Here is a 23,017-nt window from a genome sequence, read left to right as displayed (position 1 = left end):
ACACTCTAAGGTCTCCTTAGTTACATGCATTTCCTATGTACATCACCATTAATTTTACAATCATCGATCGTTAATATGTTATACGAATCTTCTGGATGTTTAGTTCATTAGCTTTTAATCCTTTCGATTCTAATACGACTATGAATTACTGGGTGTTAACTAGTCTGTTTAAGGCTTTAAGCGTTTCATGTAAACTCATTGCATTTTACGTCACTGTAATTCAATGATCGGAGGCATGCATTCATTTATTCTTGAGAGTATAATGGTCTGAGAGATTCATTCTTGCTTAAGAATCAAATTAGCCAATTGTACATACATGTACATTTGCAAGCATAATTAGCTATAATGGGCCACGCTCATTGTACCGCTAAAATTACTAATTCCAACCTAAGGAATGACATGCAGATACACCGCCAGACGGGCTACAACCTCAGCATCGGACCACCTCCAGATCGCCACCGACGCGCCACCACGCGCCGCGCCAAGACGGCATCAGAAGCTTCTGAAACTGAGAACTGAAGCATATCAGTCCCACATCGAAAACAAAGACAAGATCAGTCTCGTCTTCACTTATAAAAGGTTCTTTCCTCTCTCCTCATTAATTACGCATTCAATACTTACCTGCTGTTATTTTGTCAACATAAATACATTGACTAACTTAGGCATCGGAGAGTTGAAGACCGCCCAGCGCGGTCTCCCTCTGACGCCCATTGTATTTTATTTGACAGGTAACGGGAACTACAATAAACAACACAAGTATCGATCCGCCCATCGGATCAGCGTTAACTAAGGTCCAGCCACCGCTAGACTTTCAGACATTAACACCAATTGAAAACGTTTTGTAACTTGGTTTCGTTTGCTCGACATTTCCAATAATCTTTCTTTACCATCATTGTCATTTCTCTCATATTTAACATGTGATACTTATCCTTAAAATTAAATTCGACAACCAAAAGTTTTTTTTTGGTTGGCCTTTCTTAGGAATGATTCTTAGACACGAAGACATTAGTTCATTGTCGAGTTAAATGGGGTGGCCTGGTTTTCTTCTTGATCGTCTTAGTTGGCATTTACAGGGTCAGAAGTGGTCTGTAATGCTACATCTGGCATTTCAGAGCATTGGAGTTGTGTATGGAGATCTGGGTACATCACCACTATATGTGTTCTCAGTCAAGAAGAACAAAGGAATAAGAGATTTGAGATTTTCTGATATGATATTTACTTTTTCCAAGAATGGACTATGGAGTATTTATACAAGATACTCCAAGACCTATTAGGAAACTAATTACAACAGAAATAATCTTAATAATACACAATATTCACAATCCTAATTACATGGCATGACTCACGCCAACACTCCCCCTCAAGTTGGTGCATACAAATCACGGATGCCCAACTTGTCAAGTGAGTCATAGAAGGCTTTACTCGAGAGAGCCTTTGTAAGAATATCCGCCAACTGTTCTTTAGTAGGAACGAAGGGAAACATAATGATCTGTCCATCCAGCTTCTCTTTAATGAAGTGTCGATCTACCTCCACATGCTTCGTGCGATCATGCTGAACAGGATTGTGAGCAATTTCAATTGCAGCCTTATTATCACAATAAAGCGGCATAGCCTTTTTCTGTTTGAATCCCAAATCCCTCAACAAATTTCTCAACCACAACATCTCACAAAGTCCTCGGGCCATCCCTCTATACTCTGCTTCTGCACTAGAACGAGCCATCACCTTCTATTTCTTGCTCTTCCAAGTAACCAAGTTACCACCTACAAATGTGAAGTAGCCCGAATAGACCTGCGATCTGTAATATTACCAGCCCAGTCCTCGTCTGTGTACCCGAAAACATCCAAGTGACTGTGTTTTGAAAAGAGTAATCTCTTCCTTGGAGCAGACTTTAAATACCACAAAATACGAAATACAGCATTCATATGAGTCTTACTGGGAGTATGCATAAACTGACTCACCACACTAACTGCATAGGCCAAATCTGGTCTAGCGTGGGATAAATAAATCAACCGGCCAACTAACCTCTGGTATCTTGCTTTATTCGTAGGTACTTGATCCAAGTACTCTGCTAACCGATGGTTTTGCTCAATAGGAGTATCAACAGGTTGACAGTCAAGCATACCTGTTTCTGCCAGCAAGTCAAGAACATACTTCCTCTGACTCAACACAATACAATCCTTCCCACGAGCAACTTCAATTTCCAAGAAATATTTCAAATTACCCAAATCTTTCATCTCAAATTCTAAAGACAACTGACCTTGTAACCTTTGAATCTCCTTAAAGTCATCACCTGTCACAACCATGTCATCAACATAAATAATCAAGGCAGTCACTTTACCACATCGATGTTTAAGGAACAAGGTGTGATCTGAATTGCTCTGTCGGTACCCAATTTTCTTCATGGACTTAGTGAACCTGTCAAACCAAGCTCTGGGAGACTGCTTCAAACCATAAAGAGATTTTTTCAATCTGCACACCACCTGCTCTCCAGTAGAAGTACCATATCCAGGAGGCAAATCCATATAAACCTCTTCATGCAGATCACCATGCAAGAATGCATTCTTAACATCAAACTGTTGTAAAGGCCACTCAAGATTAGCAGCTAACGAAAGAAGTACCCGAATTGTGTTAATTTTTGCCACTGGTGCAAATGTCTCATCATAATCCACTCCATACTTCTGAGTATAGCCTTTAGCCACTAGTCTTGCCTTGTACATGTCCACCGATCCACCTGAATTGTGTTTCACGGTATACACCCATCGACAACCAACTGTCTTCTTCCCGGGTGGTAATGATACTAGCTCCCACGTACAATTCTTCTCAAGAGCATCCATTTCGACTGTCATTGCTTGCATCCACTTCTCATCCCTCATTGCATCCTGCAATTTACTAGGGAGAGACACAAAAGATAATTGATTCAAAAAGGCTACATATGGTTTAGACAGCCTATGGGTCGACACATAATTAGCAACGGGGTATTTACCTTTTGCACTTAGAGTAGGTTCATAGTGCTTCCGGGGTTGACCACGGGTGGAACAACTAGGCAAAATTTTGGTGGGAACAATATCTAACACAGAAGAAGGAACACTAGCTGACACAAAAGGACTAGGCAGAGTTTTGGTGGGAACAATATCTGACACAGAAGATGGAACGTTAGCTGACACAGAAGGAGTATTAGATAAAGAAGGATTAGAACATACCTCGGGTGACGACTGAGTAGGTGAGACCACTGAAGGAGAGGGAGAGACAGAAGAACTGTTCAAAACGGCATTGGCGACATCAGGAATATTTTCATCAGAAACAAAATCGGGAACTTCCTCTCTGGCCAACTGGTTAGATTGATTCGGTAGACTGGTCAGTAGCTGATTACCCAGATTCTCTTCTTCGTTCTGTGGGCTGCTGTCCTCTTTGTCAAGTTCCGTTCCCAAACACTCCAGCCTTGAGAACTCGGATGCCAATCTCCCATCTTGCCCACAAAACAAATCTTCATAATAACAAGACTTCTCCCCCTGACGAGGAGTCATAGGAGGCAAAAAATAACATGCATCTTCACTGAACGTAACATCCATGGTGACATAAAACTTATGGGATTGAGGATGATAACATTTGTATCCTTTCTGATGAGAACCATACCCTACAAACACACACTTAAGGGCTCAAGCATCCAACTTTGACCTCTGATTCTTATATAAATGAACATAAGCAATACAACCAAAGACACGAACAGGAAGAGTATTAGAAGATGGAATAGAAACATAGTTAGACAGAACCTCAAGTGGGACATGACCTTGAAGAGGGACAGACGGAAGACGATTGATTAGATGAGAAGCACACAATACGGCCTCTCCCCAAAGATACTTAGGCATGTTAGCACTAAGTAGAAGAGACCGAGCCATGTCCAGAAGATGACGATTTTTCCGTTCAGACACCCCATTTTGCTCAGGTGTTTGTGGGCATGAAGTTTGATGTATTATGCCATGGTGTTGGAAATATTCATGAAAAGAATGATTGACAAACTCACCCCTATTATCGGAAAGAAAGACCTTAACATGAGCATCATATTGAGTACGAACATGCTTATGGAATGCTGTAAAAGCAGAGAAAACAAAATCTTTGGACTTAAGTAAAACCACCCAAGATAATCGAGTAAAGTCATCAATGAATAACACAAAATATCGCATTCCAGAAAGGGTACAATGTTTAGAAGGACCCCATACATCTGAATGAATTAACTCAAAAGGCATAATACTAGAATGAAAACTCGAAGGATAACTAGACCTATGACTCTTAGCCAAAGAACAAGTTTCACAATGCAGGTTAGACTCACTAACTCCCAGAAACAATGAAGGCCTGGACTTCTTCATAACTCCAAAAGACGGATGACCCAAACGCCTATGCCACAACCATATCTCACTCAATCTGTCAGAATTCAATGTCAGGGCTAAAGGCTGTTCCGGTGCTTGTGTTGGCTCTACGTACATGCAATCCAAGTGAAACAGCCTCCCCCTCAGGTCTCCCTTACCCATGATCACCCTGGTGCACAGATTTTGAAAAATAACATACATTGGATAAAATGTTACAGAGCATTTATTTTGTGACCCCAACTGGGATACAGACAAAAGATGATGAGACAATGAGGGTACATAAAGCACATTATGCAATACAATGGATGGTGTAACCTGAACAGACCCAATACCTAAGACTGGAAAAGATGCACCATTCGCATTAGAAACATGGGATATAGAAGGGGATGACATAGACATAAAGAAAGACTTATCATAGGTCATATGGTCAGACGCACCAGAATCAATTATCCATGTATCACTACCAATAAAGTCAGAAACATGTAAAGCAACACCAATTTTACCTCGAGTTTCCTTAGTCAAGGAAACATTACCATGTGAGGGATCTTGCCCTGCAATGCCGTAGAAGTCAGGTTCTGGCACCAATTGGACTGCCACTTTGCCTCTTTGACCACCACGACGTCCTCCAGTATTATTGCCTCCTCTCCAACCAGAGTTGGTGCCATCGAGCTTTACACCAAAACTTGAATTATCAGTCACATTCTGAAGAATCACAACCTCACGGGCCACAGAGATCACCCCTCCGTTATGAGATCCTCCAGTATTCCCATTAGTAAGAGTCAAATCCACCATTTTTTTTTCTCAGACCCTACAAATTATAACAAAAAGAATACCAAAGAACCAGGAAGGATATGGACGGACACAAGAACAAAAAGGATGAACTAATGGACAAAGGATGAAATCAACTTGTAGAAGCAAAAGAACTAATTCACGACTTGCAGAAGCAAAAGAACCAATTCGACAAAAAGAACCAAGGCAAGAGAATCAATTGACTAAAAGAACCAATTCAACCAAATCAAAAGAACCCTATATTCGCAGCGGAAAGAACAAACCGAGTCCGAACAGATCTTGGCTTTGATACCAAGTCAAGAAGAACAAAGGAATAAGAGATTTGAGATTTTCTGATATGATATTTACCTTCTCCAAGAATGGAGAATTTATACAAGATACTCCAAGACCTATTAGGAAACTAATTACAACAGAAATAATCTTAATAATACACAATATTCACAATCCTAATTACATGGCATGACTCACGCCAACATTCTCGAGCACCTTCCCTGATGGAATTAAACATGAAGATGACATTTTGGGTGTTCTTTCTTTGATCCTTTATACAGTCACATTGATCACTTCGATTAAATACGTTCTCATTGTCCTACAGCAAATGATAATGGAGATGGTAATTGACTGAACTGTATCCCTTTGTGGCATTGTTGGAGGTTCTAAATCGCAATCAATTTAGTACGCTATAACCATAATCATCACTCCATTTTATGTTGGGAAAGAGAACTTTGCAAACACTCAAACTCACAAAACTGGATTGAATACTTCTTATCGTTATTCAACCACAACTCTGGCTATTATATAGCCTCAGACTCTAACAAACTGAACTGAAAACATGCTCACGTATCGCCTACACACAGCCTCGTGCTTTAACAGAAAACAAAGATTAAACCAAAGCATGACCTAATCCTAAGGACTAGGTCTTTATTCAACTGACTAACAAACCCTAAAGACTTGGACAACGCTCTTCAATCTCTCCCTTAAGATAAATTCAGTGAACCAATTCACTGAATTTAGCTTACTTCACTGACTTCACACATTCCCAGCATGCTTCTAAGTTTAAGAAAAGTATCAGACTTTAGGGGTTTAGTCATTATGTCAGCTACTTGTTCAGTACTTCCACAATGAACTAAAGCAATTGAACCTTCCTTTGTGAGATCTCTAAGAAAATGGTACCTCACACATATGTGCTTGTTGCGTCCATGTAACACTGGGTTCTTTGAAAGCTTGATGGTGGACGTGTTGTCACATTTGATGCAGGTACAGTCCTCCTCTTCATGCCCGAGCTCCTTCAGTATCCTCTTCAACCAGATTGATTGGCACGCACAGTTTGCTGCTGCAACAAACTCTGCCTCAATCGTTAACAGAGTCACAATTGGTTGTTTCTTTGAACTCCATGAGATGGCTCCTGAGCTTATTAGAAAACCATATCCGCTCGTACTCTTACTGTCCTCCATGTCTCCGGCATAACCACTGTCAGTGAATGCCATTAGCTTGTCATCACCACCATTCTTGTAGTAAATGTCATAGTCTACTATGCCTTTTAGATACCTGAGGACTCTTTTGGCAGCTTGCAAGTGAAGTTCAGTGGGTTTTGCCATATATTTGCTTAGTAGACTTGTAACTAACATCAGATCAGGCCGTGTAGAAGTTAGGTACATCAAACTTCCTACAAGCTGTTTGTAGTAAGTTTCATCAACCGTGACACCATGCTTATCTTTCTCTGTCTTGGACCTCGGCACAATTGGACTGGAGACCATGTTACTCTTTAACATTCCAAACCTTTTCAACACCTCCAATGCATATCTTCTCTGAAAGATAAAATTGCCTCTTATTTTTTGTAACACTTCTATCCCGGCCAAGAAAATAACTCATGCTCCCCATATCAGTCATATCAAATTCTCTCATCATGGAAGTCTTGAATTCAAGCAACATATTAGTATCATCACCGGTAAAAATCAAATCATCAACATATAAACTTACAATGATGATCTTGCCTTCGTTTCTCCTCTTAGTGAACAAAGTTTGCTCACTTTCACATCTCTGGAAACCTTCACTGACAAAATACGCTTCAATGCGGTTGAACAAAGCTCGGGGAGCTTGTTTCAAACCGTACAAGGCTTTGTACAATTGATAGACCATATGCTCCTTTCCCTTCCTCTCATATCCTCTAGGTTGTTCTACATAGACCTTCTCAATCAAGTCTCCATGAAGAAATGCTGATTTGACGTCTAATTGAAAAATCCTCCACTTCTTTTGAGTTGCTAGAGCAATGATGGTTCTCACCGTATCTAACCTTGCCACTGGTGCAAATACTTCTGAGTAATCAATGCCTTCTCTTTGTGCATACCCGTTAGCTACGAGATGAGCCTTATGCTTGACAACTTCACCATGCTCACCACATTTTATTTTGTAAATCCATTTGACACCAACCTTCTTAGCTCCTGCCGGCAATTCAGTTAGAACCCAGGTTTTGTTCTTCTCGATGGAGTTGATCTCGTTATCCATGGCTTTTCTCCATTTATCTTCTCTTATAGCATCTTCAAATAACGTAGGATCTTCGTCTGCACCATCTTGCACCATATCCACTGCCTCCTTATCTTCACTCAGACCCTCACCACTCACATAATCTTCTCCCCAATATGGTAGTCTTCTTTCTCTCCCTTCAACTATGCTACCCTCAGAGTGACCTACTTCTCTACCCTCATTGCCACTGACCTCGCTAGTGCTCCCAATAGCTTCACTACCCTCTCTTTCACCATTCACCTCAACATCACCGTCACCGTCACCATCATTACCTCTATTCTCTCCCTCATTTTCTTCATCACTGAACTCACCATCATCACCCCAAACCAACTCCGACCTAATATGCTCCTCATAGTTTTCACCCCAATCCCATTGTTAATCTTCCTCAAACACAACATCTTTACTCACAACTACTCGTTTTGTTTTAGGATCAAATAGCCTATAACCTTTAGACTCTTCACTGACTCCTAATAAGATACAAGGAAAACTTTTATCATCTAATTTACCTCGTTTTGCTTCTGGGATGTGGACATGTTTAACGCAGCCCTAAACTCGAGAGTGAGCAACAGATGGTTTAACTCCACTCCATGCCTCTTGTGGTGTGACATCTTTCACGGCTAAAGTAGGGCACCGGTTCAAGACATAGAATGTCCAAACCACAGCTTCAGGCCAGAAAGACTTCGACATCTTCTTGGCAGATAACATGGAGCGTACCATGTTCATTACTGTTCTATTCTTTCTCTCGACGACGCCATTTTGTTGTGACGTATATGCAGTAGTGAGTTGCCTCTTGATTCCATGCTCTTTGCAAAAATCATTGAATTCATATGATGTGAATTCTCCTTCCCTGTCAGTCCTTAGGCACTTGATAGATACTTCTGCTTCTTTTTCCACCAACTTCTTGAATTTCTTAAAACAATTCAATGCTTCTGACTTCTCAAGCAAAAGATACACGCATGATTTATGACTAAAGTCATCTATAAAACATAGTGTACCTTTTGTCACTATTGGATGCAGGGGAGATTGGCCCGCAAATGTCTGCATGAATCAGCTCCAGTACTTGACTTGCTCTCCACAAACTTCTTTTGGAATGGCATTCCTGTGTTGCTTGCCATTGAAGCAATTGGTACAAACAACCTGTGAAGCTCAAAACTGAGGTAGACCATGCACCATTTTCCTGAATTGTAAGTCCTCAGCCCCTTATGACTCAAGTGTCCACATGTGAGCCCCCAAAAATTTTATTTGATTTTCGAAGGTAAATTTTCGAAAATAAGATTTTTGCACAAGGTGATTTTAGTGAAGGAATCAATTTTGGACATTTTTAAAGCATCGAGACTACCAATTGGGCTATTTGAATTAAGTTTGGGCCGAAAATTAAAGTGTGGGCCAATGTCCTTCCAATTGGGCCTAAAGAATTACTAAGGTTTATTGAAGCAAAAGATTGTCGGGACTATTATGAAAAGATACAAATTGAATTTTTAGTAATTCGAGTTTTGGGCATACGACGGAGTCGACTAAGAACATTAGTGATGAAAAACGAATAAAGAAGCGAGCTCAAAACCTGACTCAATTACTGGTCGAATTCATCGCAGGGGTAGACTTGTCATTTCACCTGTACAAGTATAAATAGGAACAAAAAAACACCAAAATCCCAAAACACTCTCTCCTTCACTCTCGGCCGCGTCCTCTCTCTCTCTCTCTCCCCGACCTCTCTTTCTTGCACACTATCTCTTCTTCCCTCTGCAACCACCAGAAAACACCGGTTCTGGCCACCACCTCCTGACACCGCCTCCACCCTTCGAACCAGCACCCAAATCCGACCAAAACCCGAGCCCAACACCGCCATGCATCAACTCTGGCCTCCACACGCGACCACCAAACCTACGACACCACTGCCATCCTTACTCCTCCGATCTCCAGTTGTTGATTCACACCATCACTACCAGAAATTGAAGCTCCAAGCCCTAGAGAGCAAAACCCGAACCATAGCCTCAAACTCCGACCACCGGAAAACTCCATACAAGCTCGCTGGAACTCGAGGTTATGCATGCCTTCGTTCTCTAATCTCCAACGTGAATCGAGCTAAACCACCTCCATGGTTGGAATCAGAGTCTCACATTTTCCAATAGCCCAAACACCCGACCTCAGATTCTGACTAGAGCTGCCGCATGCGCCGCCATTGGCGCGTGGACCACCATAGCTCCGTCGCTCACGGTCGTCGGAATCGTTAGGACTTCTTGATTAGGTAATTTCGTGATTTCTCTTTGCTGGAGCTTCTGGTTTGGTCTAGATTGAAAACCCTAACTTTATTCCGTAATTTGAAACCTGTGAGGATTATGGAGTATGCGTTTTGGAGATTTTGGAGGAGGGAGAAACTGTTGGTTCAGCCTAATTGGTATTGGAGACTGGTAAGGATTTCCGAATTCTGCTTTGGATGAAAGATTGGTTGAGGGTTGTTCATTGATGGTATAATTGCTGCTAGGGATTCATATGGTTAATGGTTCTGCAATGCAGCTAGAACGGAATTGGTTTCCAAGTTGGAGAAGAAAAGATGGTAAGTTTTGGTCTCTGCCAATCCAGGGCTTTGGTGTAGCGATTGTTACTATTTGGAACGGAGTCTGCTTTATTGCTTCGATTGCTTAGTTGACTGATGCCTTGATGATAACTTGACTATACTGTGGATAAGAGTGAACTGGCAGTTTGTATTGAGAAAATTGGTCTTATTAGTTAAAATGGTGAATCTGATATCAATTGTGGAATGTTGTATGGCAAGGTGAACGAAGTTGGTAATGAAGAAAATAAGGAACTTGAGTCTAGTGGAAATTGACAATAAAAAAGGTTAAACAAGCATAGTTAAGTAAATTCGATCATGAGCGGATTACTTAACTTTAAAGCGACCATAACTTGTAATGATTTTAAGAATCATAATCATTGGGGAATGGTAATTACTATTTATTTGCTTAAGGTTTAAAGACTAGGTAAAAATGTCGAATTACATTAAGGAAAGAAGTACGATCACCATATCTCGAATGAGCTTACTACGTTAAGTGAATTGTTCGGGAATGGAAATTGTGATTTGTTTTTCAAAAGTAAAAAGGTTAAAGAAGTGAAGTCAAAGTGCTAAGTATAATCACCATATCCCAAATGGTTCAAATGCAATACCATTCGGATTATTTGGGAATGGATAGTAGATTTTTATGTTAAAGGATAAGTCAATGGACTTTAAGGAAATTAAGTGAATGCCTTAGGTGATCGATTGATTAAGTTAATGACATCAAGTTACTTATTGGTTTAATTTTATTATAAAGGACTCAAGCGTGTGCACGTGAAATTGGAAGAAGTATTGGAAGTCATAAACGAAGCTAATTGTGGACGAGCACTCCAATTCCAGGTAAGGTGAGCTGTCACTTCCTTGTTAGAGGCTTTTCTATATGTTGAATGCTATAGTATAATAGTATGTTGCCTACAAGTACGTTTTTGGTTGTTCATTAGTCGATGCCTCGTGATACTTGTGTTTTCATAACTGATAAATGCTGATTGCAAAAACTGAGGCTAGATTTGCATGCTGAGATACTGTACCCATTGTATGTTTGTACTTGTGACCTGAAAGTGAATGGGAGAGGAGTTGATCATGTGAAACATTCGAAAGCAAATGATTTCCCATATTTTACTTTTCAATGCTAATTAACCTAAGCGAAAGCACCTAGATTAATCCTATCAAACATGCAATCAAGCCCTAGAAAGCTAGTCAATCATGACATGTTCAACGCATTAGACATAGAGAAAGGCTATCAACTCAAGTGTACAACTTAGTTATGGAAAAGTCCACCTAATTGCAATCCTCTTCAATTAAATTCGATTCTTGTCCAGAACCTTTACTACTTTTGATTCAAGTTACACAAAACGAAAAGTCGATTTCATGTTCTTAAACCTAGCACCAATTACATGCAAATCCTATAAGTGTCGACCCAAATAAGATAAACATATAAAAGTTTTCTGTAAAGCAAATTCAATCGAACAAACTCACATAAGCGACTTAGAATCACAATTATGGAATTCGAAAACTTTATTTAAACATAGAAGTTGGGTTTAAACTTTACCCTAAACATTATTGTTAACTAGAATTTATAGTTCTACAAATCTAAACAAAGAAAACCAAAATAAATTACAAGGAAAAAGATAGAATTACACCATGAAGGGAGTGGATGATGAAGAGCTTGAGACGTTGATCTTGAATCTTTAAAGCAAGACTTCACTATCACGGCACAAGGTGGATGATGACGGCTAGGAGGCTTCATGGCTTCTTCTTCTCTTCTTCTCTTTGCTTAAAAATGCAGAAACTTAAAACTAGAGAATGGAGAGAAAAATGGAAAGGAAATGGAGAGACAAAGAAGATGAGATGGATGAAGGAAATGGTGATTGAGAGTGAGAGGAGAAGGTGTTTAAATAGGGAAGAAAAAGAAGAGTGAAATGATGAGATGAAGAAAAATAATGAAAGTGGAGTATGAGAGTGGTTTGTAAAATATGTAAAAGATGAGGTAATGATGAAAGCAAAGCATGAAGGTGAAGAAATGTGGAAGTGATGATGATCTTTTAGGGTAGAAAAATTGTATCCAAGGAAAAAGAAATGCTTTCTTCATATGGGTGGGAAACATGAATATGTGGTGTTGAGTTGTTTTCAGGTCAGTTTCTTCCCCTTTATTCCTTCAATTATTTCTCCATCAAAACTTCAGAATGAGCCTTCGACTTCTTCATAAAAAATGTTCCACTATGAGTGTATATCATCCTCACAAATTTTCAGAGCTTTATTCCATGTGGTTGGGCCGGAAATGCTACTGGACCTCTTACAGGTCCAGTTTTCCGGTTTTGCTTCTGTAGAAAATTAGGCTGATTGTTTGAAGGCCTTCCACTCATATTTTTCTCTGGCACTCTTCATAAGAAATGATCATTTGGGTGTCTAGAATGGATCTGGAGAGTTTCAGATCATTTCGAGTTCATTTGGTCAGGTGGCCGCTCCTTCTTCCTTGCTTGGCTCTGATTCTCCTAGCCGGAGTAAGAAAATATTCAAGGTTGACTTTTTAGTGCATTTTCATTCTTCTCCATCATTTCTAGGTAATTATGGACGTAACACTCATTTCTTCTTCATCTACTCCAATGTACCTAAAATTAGAAATTAAGTTAAAAATCGATTCGTTAAGGAATAACTAAGCAAAATGTGAGGAATTAACATTTAAAATATCACATTAAAATGCGCCTATCAAATTCCCCCACACTTAGCTTTTGCTAGTCCCTTAGCAAAACAAAACAAAAAAAATCCAAAACAGAACAAAAACTTGACAAAAAGCAAGTAAATGACTCTATTGCTCCTAACTGTTGTCTCAGAGACTCCAAACTCATGGCTTTCACGTTAGACACTTAATCAAAATCACAAAGATAATTCCATGGTTAATAAACCTGTGACATTCATATGACTAAGCAAGATATGGAGAACTTAAGTTATACAGTGAATGATAGCATGTTTCGAACAAGTCCAATCCAAACTCACAGGGCATACTCTCGATTTTTCTCTCAGAAATGGCTATGCTTAAAAGCTTCACACTCAAGTATATGCAAGAGAACAAATTGTAAGGCAACAAATAGCTTGCATATTTAATCAATAAACACATTTTGTGAAGAATTTTTAAAGACCTCATGAAATGACTAAGTGCACAAATGGACCTAAACCATAAGCTCGACTGCGTAACTGACTCCACTAACCAAAGATTGCCCATCTCAAGGATCAAGTTAGCACTTAAAACAGGTTGTAATGGGGCTAAGCTAGGGTTTTCGAAATGAAGATTAAGGATACAAAAAAATCCTAAGGACCTAGCAGAGCATATAAGGACCACCTTATGTCATCATTTTTGTAGACCAAATATCATTGTTTTGGGCCAAACCTTCACTCTAACCAACATGGGAATGGACAAAGGCATAATTTTCAACTTTGAGCCTTATACAAATTTGCAAGTCCAAAACCACACTTCAACATTTTCCCAAGAGTTTTCTTTTCAATTTTTCTTCTCTTTTGCCGCTTTTCTTTCTTTCTTTCTTTTTTTTTTTTTTTTTTTTTTTTTCAAGGCAAAATTTTTTCTTCTTTTCTTCTTTTTTTTTCTTGGATTTTCCTCACCCCACACTTGTCTTTCATCGTCACCCCTACATACTATGTCATGCTCTACTAAGTCCTTAAGACAAGGGTAGAGATATCCTGTACTAAGCTCATGGTAGGGTAGTGAGGGTGATGAAACAAAGGTTTTCAACGTAGGCTCAAAGGGGTTCATTCTAAGGAGTCCCACGACGGGCACAATTGGGGACACATGCTTGTTTGGCTATGGTGGTTACCCTAATGCCTTCTATCCTATCCAGGATCAGTGCATATTATGGCATACAAGTTTTGACAGTCACAACAGCCGAGTTCTAGTACTCTCTAGTCCATTAAAATCTATGGCACATGATCATTGGATTTTCAAAGAAAGATGAGGTTTTGCAAATACAGCCATGAAATTCTGAAATTATCAGTAAGCACTCAAAAAGAAAGTATTTTAGCTCAACAGCTCACTTGGGTCAAATGAATCAGACTTAATCCTAGCATGCTTAATGAACCAAGTTACAATCCTATCTCAAATCTTCATACAAGCATCACAATGTCGATTAACCACAGAATTCAATTAAGTCCTATTTTGATTGTGAAAACCTTCAGCCATGAATTCGGAGACATGTTCATCCTAGACGTTAGGAGCATCCTAAGACTCAAACACACAAACAAAAACACTCTAAAACCAACAATTTTTTTTTTTTTTTTTTTTTTTTTACAATTTAATTTAATTTCAACACTTAGGTACGGGAACAGGGAGTCTCGATGTGCAATGGGACTGAAACAGCTACCCTTTTTCAAGACTATGTTTAATCCAATATACCTTAGTGTATCACAACATCAACTAAAAACACAAAAAACACAATCCAACATCAACTATTTTTTTTTTTTTTTTTATATACTAACTACTAAAAACACAATAAAGCAATAACCCTTCCCCCATACTTAATTCATGCATTGTCCTCAATGTATAAACAAATATAAATCATGCAAAGCATAAATCAAGCATAGAAGAGAAAATGAACACAACGAAACCTAAAACAACTTAAAATTTAAGAAAATAAAATAGAAGGAAGAGTTCAAGAAAGCAAATCTGCGTTTGATGGCTCCTCCACAGCTACAGTTGAAATGGGTTGCCTCCCATGCAGCGCTTAATGTTTAAAGTCTTTCAGCCTAGACTTGTACCTCCATTTACTCCTTTGGAGGAGCGGTATGCGGGCGAGTGGCAGCCCTTTTGCTGGTTTCAGCCTCCGGAGGAGGGTTCTCATGGTGTGATGCAGTAGTGTCCTTGCGAGGAAACCCAGGAGGATAACTCTGCAAGTTATTGACTTCCTGAGCAAGCTTGTTTATTGCAGTGTGACAGTGGATCAAAGAGCAGTTCATCTCAGAGATGTAATCGATCATGCAATTGACTCTCCAATCTGTCACCATAATACCATCGCGGAGAGAGGAACGCAAATCATCAATCGAATCCGACAAGCTTTCCAGGGTGGCCATAGGCCGAGGAGCACGAGCAGCTGGTGAGGAAGAAGACTCTCCGGGATGCAGTCTGGGAGAGCGACGAGGCAGAGGAGGGGGACTGCGGGTACGCTCACGGATAGGACGATGGTCCCATGGACGAGTAAGTCCAGCTCTAGTGGCCGCTTGACGACCTTCTTCTTCCAAAGAGAGAACACGGCGTTGATTGACGCCCCTGCGAGGGGTAACCTTGGTTCGAGCCATGAGGAAGTAGAAGGAATTTGAAACTGCACGCTTAGACAAACCTTAGTAAAATCTGGAGGAGACAAAAAAGGATGTATATGTAAAGCACAAAATAGGGTAGAAATCTCAACAGGCACACGGTTTTAACAAAGCTTCTCCGGGAAGAAGAAGAGTTATGATAGTTCACGGCCCAAGAAACTCCCCCACGTGTAAATATTCCTTTCTTTTCCTGGATTTATGGCATGCTTTCGGCTATAGCTTGTCTGTCACGGATCCTCGAGATTCGTTTGATTCCCCCACGCGTCCTTTCTTTTCCTTGATTCACGGCAATTAAACCTGCTTTCGGCTGTAGCTTATCTGTCACAGCTCCTCGAGATCAGTTTGGTTCCCCCACGTGTCCTTCACGAGCCAACAGCTTTTCCGTGTTTTCGGGTGACTTTAATCCAACGCGTAGATTTAATCTCAGAGATCGTCGATCCAACGGTGGAGATCTACTCACTCATTCTATAAATAGGTGCATTCTGAGCGACTGTTCACTCCAAAAGAAAATTCTTCCGAGTTCCAGTCTTTCTCTCTCAACCCTTCAGCCTTTCTTTCGAAACTCAAATCCTTTCTTCATCAACATGGAACCACGAACTCTGCAACTAATGGAGTTACAAACCCAGCAACAAATGGAATTACAAGCCCAGCAACCAACCGAGGAGGGAGGAAGCATCCAAGCAGCCGGGAGTAGTAACCGATGGGCTCCCACACCGCCTCAACTAAGAATCCTCAAGGGCCTTTACTATGATAAGGGTTTTAAGTACCCAACTCCAGAGCAGATTCAAGAGATCTGCCTTCATCTGAAACAGTATGGGCAGATCGAGGACAAAAACGTCTTCTTTTGGTTCCAGAACCTCAAGGCTCGTGAGAGGCAGAAGTTTAAGGAATTTCAGAACGTTCCGGTTGGTGGATCTCTCGATCTCAATTTTGGTTCCACTGGTTCTACAAGTAATGACAGATCCACTGACAGATCCATTGATCTAAACTTTGGGTCACGTGTCGGCTATGGTGCTGATGGATCGATCATGGAACAACGAGGAGAATATCACCAGGAGATTGAAACCCTTCCACTATTCCCCATGCATGGTGAGGACATCTTGGGCAACATGAAGACTGCTTCCGAGGGAGGTGGTGGTTATGGCGGTGGCTCTCACATTTCCCTTGAGCTCAGTCTCAACTCCTACAGAGATGCAGACATGGCTTAGTATTATTATTATTATTATTATTATATTGTTTTTTTTTTTGTTTTTTTTTTTTGTAAATAGCTTAATTTAATAAGACTGAATGAATGCAGTTTTTTTTTTTTTTTTTTTTAATATAAAGGACTCAAAAATAAAAGACAAATATATATATATAGGACTCAAAATGAAAGACAAAAATATTTATAGGACTCAAAATGAAAGACAATTATATAAATCTCTTCCCCCACACTTAAATATTGCATTATCTTCAATGTAATCAATTAAAAGCATGCAATGAAATAAGTAAGCATAGATAGAAGACATTTACGAAAACAAATCCTAAAATAAAAACAATAGAGAAAAATTGAAAAATAAAAAGAAATAGGGAAAGAGAAAACAAATCTGATTATATTCTGAATTGGGTTGCCTCCCAAGTAGCGCTTGTATTTTACGTCTTGCAGCCAGACGGTACCTACATTAAATAAAGTTAGTAACTATAATTAACAAAGAAATACAAAATAAAAACAAGTATAACTATTAATTACAAACTACAAGTATAATTAACAAGTATATTGTACAAAAGACACAAGTTAAGTACAAGTGAGTATAAAACGTGAAAAGTATTTTTACAAGTTTAAAGTGTGAAACAACAAAATAATTTACACGTATAGAGTATTCACAAGTATTTCTTTTGTTATAAACATTATTGATATCGAATCAAATTCCAAGCGGTAAATCAAGTGGACGTGCGGCCCAAGTATAGTCGCCTAGACACAAACTCCCTTTCAAATCGTTTGGGCAACCTTACTGAAATGGCCAGGTGGGGAGGGCGAACACGAGAGGAAAAATCCATTTTGGCATGAGCTACTCCCACATTGTGGTTTATGCCCATTTGCAAGCACTTCTGGATTCAAAAACCCATCATGAACGTTGTCCCCTTCCTAGACACCATTCCACATAGGCTATACTTACTAAGATGAAAAAGTTCATAAGTGTGAAGACAGTTCAACAAGTGTTAATAAAGGCCGCCCTCAACCTTAAGGGACCTGAGCTAGGTACCAATAAGGGGTTTAGGCCAATATTAACAAAAGAGACTTCACCTATTCCTCTCAATTTACAACCTACAATTAAAATTCGTGTTCAATAATATAAATAATATTTAAACTAAGTTTTAAACAATTTTTAAACAACAAATATATACAATAAATGACACAATTTAGCAAGTGATTTTTCAATCCCCGGCAACGGCGCCAAAAATTGATGTCGCTTTTGGCAAGCGCATAATTTAACCCTGAAATATCGTTAGTAGTATAAGCAAATAGGGATCGTTCTATCCGGGGATTGAGGGTACACTTGTAATTGTGAAACAAATAAAGAAAAGTATTATTTACAAAAATAAAATAAAGAATATAAATATATACAATTGTATAAACAAATAAAGAATTAAAATAATAAAGTATTATTTACAAAAATAAAATAAAGAATAGAAATATATACAAGTAACAAAATAAAAAGGGAGGGGGTTTAAGAATTATAGAATTGAAAATTAAGATAAATAAAATAAAGAAAATGTAAAAACATATATACAAGGGTGGAACGCAAGGAACAAAGATCAAAATCAATTCCATGTAATCAAATTCGATTCAAACCCTATAATTGTTCTTCCAAGTCATGAGAGAGGAGTTGATCATGTGAAACATTCGAAAGCAAATGATTTCCCATATTTTACTTTTCAATGCTAATTAACCTAAGCGAAAGCACCTAGATTAATCCTATCAAACATGCAATCAAGCCCTAGAAAGCTAGTCAATCATGACATGTTCAACGCATTAGACATAGAGAAAGGCTATCAACTCAAGTGTACAACTTAGTTATGGAAAAGTCCACCTAATTGCAATCATCTTCAATTGAATTCGATTTTTGTCCAAAACCTTTACTACTTTGATTCAAGTTTACACAAAACGAAAAGTCGATTTCATGTTCTTAAACCTAGCACCAATTACATGCAAATCCTATAAGTGTCGACCCAAATAAGATAAACATATAAAAGTTTTCTATCAAGCAAATTCAATCGAACAAACTCACATAAGCAACTTAGAATCACAATTATGGAATTCGAAAACTTTATTTAAACATAGAAGTTGGGTTTAAACTTTACCCTAAACATTATTGTTAACTAGAATTTATAGTTCTACAAATCTAAACAAAGAAAACCAAAATAAATTACAAGGAAAAAGATAGAATTACACCATGAAGGGAGTGGATGATGAAGAGCTTGAGACGTTGATCTTGAATCTTTAAAGCAAGACTTCACTATCACGGCACAAGGTGGATGATGACGGCTAGGAGGCTTCATGGCTTCTTCTTCTCTTCTTCTCTTTGCTTAAAAATGCAGAAACTTAAAACTAGAGAATGGAGAGAAAAATGGAAAGGAAATGGAGAGACAAAGAAGATGAGATGGATGAAGGAAATGGTGATTGAGAGTGAGAGGAGAAGGTGTTTAAATAGGGAAGAAAAAGAAGAGTGAAATGATGAGATGAAGAAAAATAATGAAAGTGGAGTATGAGAGTGGTTTGTAAAATATGTAAAAGATGAGGTAATGATGAAAGCAAAGCATGAAGGTGAAGAAATGTGGAAGTGATGATGATCTTTTAGGGTAGAAAAATTGTATCCAAGGAAAAAGAAATGCTTTCTTCATATGGGTGGGAAACATGAATATGTGGTGTTGAGTTGTTTTCAGGTCAGTTTCTTCCCCTTTATTCCTTCAATTATTTCTCCATCAAAACTTCAGAATGAGCCTTCGACTTCTTCATAAAAAATGTTCCACTATGAGTGTATATCATCCTCACAAATTTTCAGAGCTTTATTCCATGTGGTTGGGCCGGAAATGCTACTGGACCTCTTACAGGTCCAGTTTTCCGGTTTTGCTTCTGTAGAAAATTAGGCTGATTGTTTGAAGGCCTTCCACTCATATTTTTCTCTGGCACTCTTCATAAGAAATGATCATTTGGGTGTCTAGAATGGATCTGGAGAGTTTCAGATCATTTCGAGTTCATTTGGTCAGGTGGCCGCTCCTTCTTCCTTGCTTGGCTCTGATTCTCCTAGCCGGAGTAAGAAAATATTCAAGGTTGACTTTTTAGTGCATTTTCATTCTTCTCCATCATTTCTAGGTAATTATGGACGTAACACTCATTTCTTCTTCATCTACTCCAATGTACCTAAAATTAGAAATTAAGTTAAAAATCGATTCGTTAAGGAATAACTAAGCAAAATGTGAGGAATTAACATTTAAAATATCACATTAAAATGCGCCTATCAATAGATTCCTAGGGATCCCACGGTGTCGATAACCGTGAACCTCTGGAAGGGGTTGTCTCCTATGTTTGTCTAGGAAGGGTGAGTACCGACAGTGAACCAGTTATAGGAGACTCAGGGCCAGGAACTACTTGTAGTCACAAGGACTACATAGTAGTTGGCCGATTCTTGAAGGATGACGAACCAGGTCGGTCACCGATTTGTTTTAGTTTAGCCGACAAGTAAGTATCTCGGAGCTCCAAGTTGTGTGAAGCATGCTGCATATGTTTTATAAAGAAGAACAATTATTTGTGGTTGCCTCTTTTTAAAGTATTTTCGAAAAACGTCCACAATATTATGTAGTAAATATTTTCAAGTATATTATCTTTCAAACCTAGCTTGGTTGGGTCGGCCCCCACTGGGCATGCGAGGACGAAAGCTCACCCCTACAACAATGTGCAGGTTTCGAGTATGTGGTCGGAGAGCATACAGAGGAGGCACATGGTCCGGCTTGGTGCATTCTTCTTTAATTTTATCGAAAGAAGGTTTTGGTCCTTTATCAGATTTTGAAGTCATTTATTTGTTTACTTTTTTTTTTGGGCTAAATACTAGTTAGTACCCTGTGATTTAGGTCCAAAATCAATTCAGTCCCTAGACTTCTAATTTCATCAAAAACACCCCTGCACTTTCAATTTTGATCTAATAGGTCCAATTCGTTAATATTCTATTATGGGTTCAAGTTATAGTTGGATTATTTGTTGAAAAACTATTTATTTTTAATAGTAGGACTCACTCCTAAATTGACTATGCAGACCACCTCGACAGCACATCATAAAACATAGGCCATATATGAGCCACATTAACAAGTTAAATAACTCAATTGTCAAAAAACTAACAAATTGGACTTATTAGATCAAAATTCAAAGTGTAGGGGTGTTTTTGATAAAATTAGAAGTTCAGGGACTGAATTGATTTTGGACCTAAACCACAGGGTAGTAATTTGTATTTAGCCTTTTTTTAAAAAAAATTTGTTTCCTACTCACTTATTTACAAAATTTCGGGAGACCCGTAACCTTGGGGCGCGTCTCTCATACTTGTATTTACTTAGTGATTTGTTATTTTCCATATTGGGCTTATATTGTAAGCTCAAATCCTTTAACCCACTTTAAATTCCGCTTTTGAAAATATGTTGTTAAGTTGCTAGAACGATTTGTCCAAGAAAATATTTTGTAAACCAACAACCTAAACCCAAAAGGCCTTGCGGTTTCGGGTTAATGAGTTATCGACATGTCATTCGTGACATGTTAGTTTCTCATTAGCTCGGGTTCGCGGCGCTGTGGGACCCTTCTCTCGGGTCACCACACCATACCTCTGGTGCCACAAGTATGTCAAATCTGAGGAGCTTGTATGAAAACATTCTTCTGGTTGAGGAAGGGATCTAGTAGAGGCTGAAGCTTCATTGAGGATGATGAACATACGATTAGCACTCATCAGGGTGTACACAATCAGCCCTCTTTGTGGATGGTAAATGTTGCATGCTCCATCTCTGATTAGGATTGCCAAGCCTTTTTCCTGTAGCTACCCAATTCTCAAAAGATTGTTCCTAAGATCTGGAACAAAATACACATCTCCAACAACAAAAGCAACATCATTGGACACTAATCTTACACTTCCCTTCCCAGCCACACTCATCCTAGTGTTATTTCCAAGCTTGACTGAATAAGTAAAACCAACATCCAAACTTAAAAACATACCTCGATCACCAGACATATGATTTGAGCACCCAGAATCTAGGAACCAAGCATCGCTTCTCTTTGCCTCATGCATCTCTACATAAAACATGGGGAGCAGTTCATCTTCTTCATCAAGTTGTGCATAATTGGCCTCTTTGTTCCACTTCGGACATTCATACTGAAAGTGTCCAAGATTGTGATACTTAAAGCATTCTATTGTTTCTCTATTGAAGGACTGTCATCCTCTCCCTCGATCTCTTCCTCTAAGAGTTGCTCTCCCCCAACCTCTAGCACCAGCTCGACCTTCAATCTTCAAGGCCTGATCTTCTTCTTCTCAATTCAGCCTGTGGAACTTTTGCTCATGAACCACAAGTGAACTCTGCAGATCATCAATCGAGAGGGTGTCTGTGTCCTTCGACTCCTCGATAAACACTACCATATAGGTGAATCTATTAGTCAACGTCCTCAAGATCTTCTCTACCACTTTGGAATGCGGCATGGTTTCACCATTGCTCCTCATTTTGTTTGCCACAACTGTGACCCTAGCGAAATACTCAGTGATCGTTTCTCTTTTCTTCATCTCCAACACCTCAAAGTCTCTTCTCAAAGCTTGAAGAAGACACCTCTTAACTCGACCATTCCCACCAAATTTCTTCTTCAGTGAGTCCAAGACAACCTTGGAGTTGTGTCTGCCCAGAATTTGCTCGAAAGTGACTCTGTCGATGGCCTGGTATAGGTAGTGCTTCACCTTGTGATCCTTGGTCCTTGCATCATCCAACAATGCTAGCTGCGCATTAGTCAATCCTGTTCCCGTTCTTGGTTCCTCAAAACCATTCTCTATGAGGATCCATAAACCCTTCGATCTAAGGAAATTTTCCATCAGTTCACCCCAATGGTCATAGTGGACACCATCGAAGTGAGGGATCTTTGTCAAACTCTTATCCCCACTCATCTCTCTCTCTCTCTCTCTCTTTGTGTTTCCCTCTCTAAGCTGCAGCTCTTACTCTATTCTCAGGCCCAGTAAGGGCTTTGATACCAGTATGTTGGGAAAGGGAACTTTGCAACACACTCAAACGCACAAAACTGGATTGAATACTTCTTATCCTTATTCAACTACAACTCTAGCTATTATATAGCCTCAGACTTTAACAAACTGAAATGAAAATATGCTTAAGTATCGGCTACACACAGCCACGTGCTTTAACATAAAACAAAGACTAAATCAAAGCATGACCTAATCCTAAGGACTAGGTCTTTAT

General features: G+C 39.1%; 1 protein-coding gene across 1 annotated transcript; it reads right to left on the bottom strand.

Annotated features, from left to right (window-relative positions):
- Nucleotides 1-6,164: 6,164 nt before the first annotated feature.
- LOC121051279 (secreted RxLR effector protein 161-like) lies at nucleotides 6,165-6,911 on the bottom strand. Its single transcript, XM_040513470.1, has one exon. It carries the CDS (start codon nucleotides 6,909-6,911, stop codon nucleotides 6,165-6,167), a length of 747 nt encoding a protein of 248 aa, XP_040369404.1.
- Nucleotides 6,912-23,017: the final 16,106 nt, after the last annotated feature.

Source organism: Rosa chinensis, chromosome 2, assembly GCF_002994745.2.
Source record: "Rosa chinensis cultivar Old Blush chromosome 2, RchiOBHm-V2, whole genome shotgun sequence".
Taxonomy (NCBI): domain Eukaryota; kingdom Viridiplantae; phylum Streptophyta; class Magnoliopsida; order Rosales; family Rosaceae; genus Rosa; species Rosa chinensis.
The sequence above is the reverse complement of the archived record's forward strand: the minus strand, read 5'-3'. Positions and strand labels throughout refer to the sequence as shown.

Excerpts from the sequence above, each read along its gene's own strand:
- LOC121051279 (XM_040513470.1), bottom strand. The coding sequence starts at position 6,911 with ATGGTCTCCAGTCCAATTGTGCCGAGGTCCAAGACAGAGAAAGATAAG.